The sequence below is a fragment of the Trypanosoma conorhini genome, assembly GCF_003719485.1.
Source record: "Trypanosoma conorhini strain 025E chromosome Unknown Tco_14.4_contig_01436, whole genome shotgun sequence".
NCBI classification, from domain to species: domain Eukaryota; phylum Euglenozoa; class Kinetoplastea; order Trypanosomatida; family Trypanosomatidae; genus Trypanosoma; species Trypanosoma conorhini.
The window spans coordinates 2,311-2,937 of NW_021705383.1; the positions used below are offsets into that span (position 1 = coordinate 2,311).

Genomic DNA, 627 nt, shown 5'->3' on the forward strand with positions numbered 1-627 from the left:
CTCGCAGTGAAGCGCACCAAGCCCCGGCGCACTCCGGAGACGCATCTCCCGCGATGCAGCGTCAAGCTCCCCAAAGAGAATCAGACGTGGCGGCCGCCGGAGAAAAAGGGGGCTCCAAAGCGCCTGGTCGACCTCGCGGCGCGCACTCGCGCCAAGGCGTCGGCGAGCTCCTTTGTGGCGGTGGGTTGGACATCCGCCGCCGCAACCGGCGAACCGGCGGCGCGCGGACGTAGACTGCCTCGGCGAGGCCGCAGCTTGCCGCCTCCCCCGGCTCCGGTCGCGAGCACCGCTCCTTCCAGCGAGCAAATGCGACGTTGCTGAGACGCGTTCGTCGCTGCTGTGCGAGGCGGCGAAGCGGCAAGTTCCCGCGCCTCTCCGATGCGGTCCTTTTCGGCGTCCGGAGCGGCGGGCGTTTGGCCACCGCATGCGGCACAGTGCGCTTCACTGCTCCGCGGACTACGGCTGCAAACTGCCGAATGCCGCCGTGGATATTTACGGATGAGCGATCCGTCTGCCGAATGCGCGGGGGTTCTCGGTGATCCACCCAGCCGTCGTCCCTGCGTCTCTTGCGGGGCGCTGCTCTTTTCCGGACGGAGACCCGGACGCGCTTGATTCATTTGCTGCGGC

At 68.3% G+C, this 627-nt stretch overlaps 1 protein-coding gene across 1 annotated transcript; it reads right to left on the reverse strand.

The window, feature by feature from the left end:
* Positions 1–80: 80 nt before the first annotated feature.
* Positions 81–627, reverse strand: Tco025E_10052 (uncharacterized protein; the record flags this gene model as incomplete). The annotated part of the gene is made up of 1 exon (XM_029376843.1): positions 81–627. A coding segment is annotated over one exon (547 nt), but the record flags the coding sequence as incomplete, so codon positions are not given.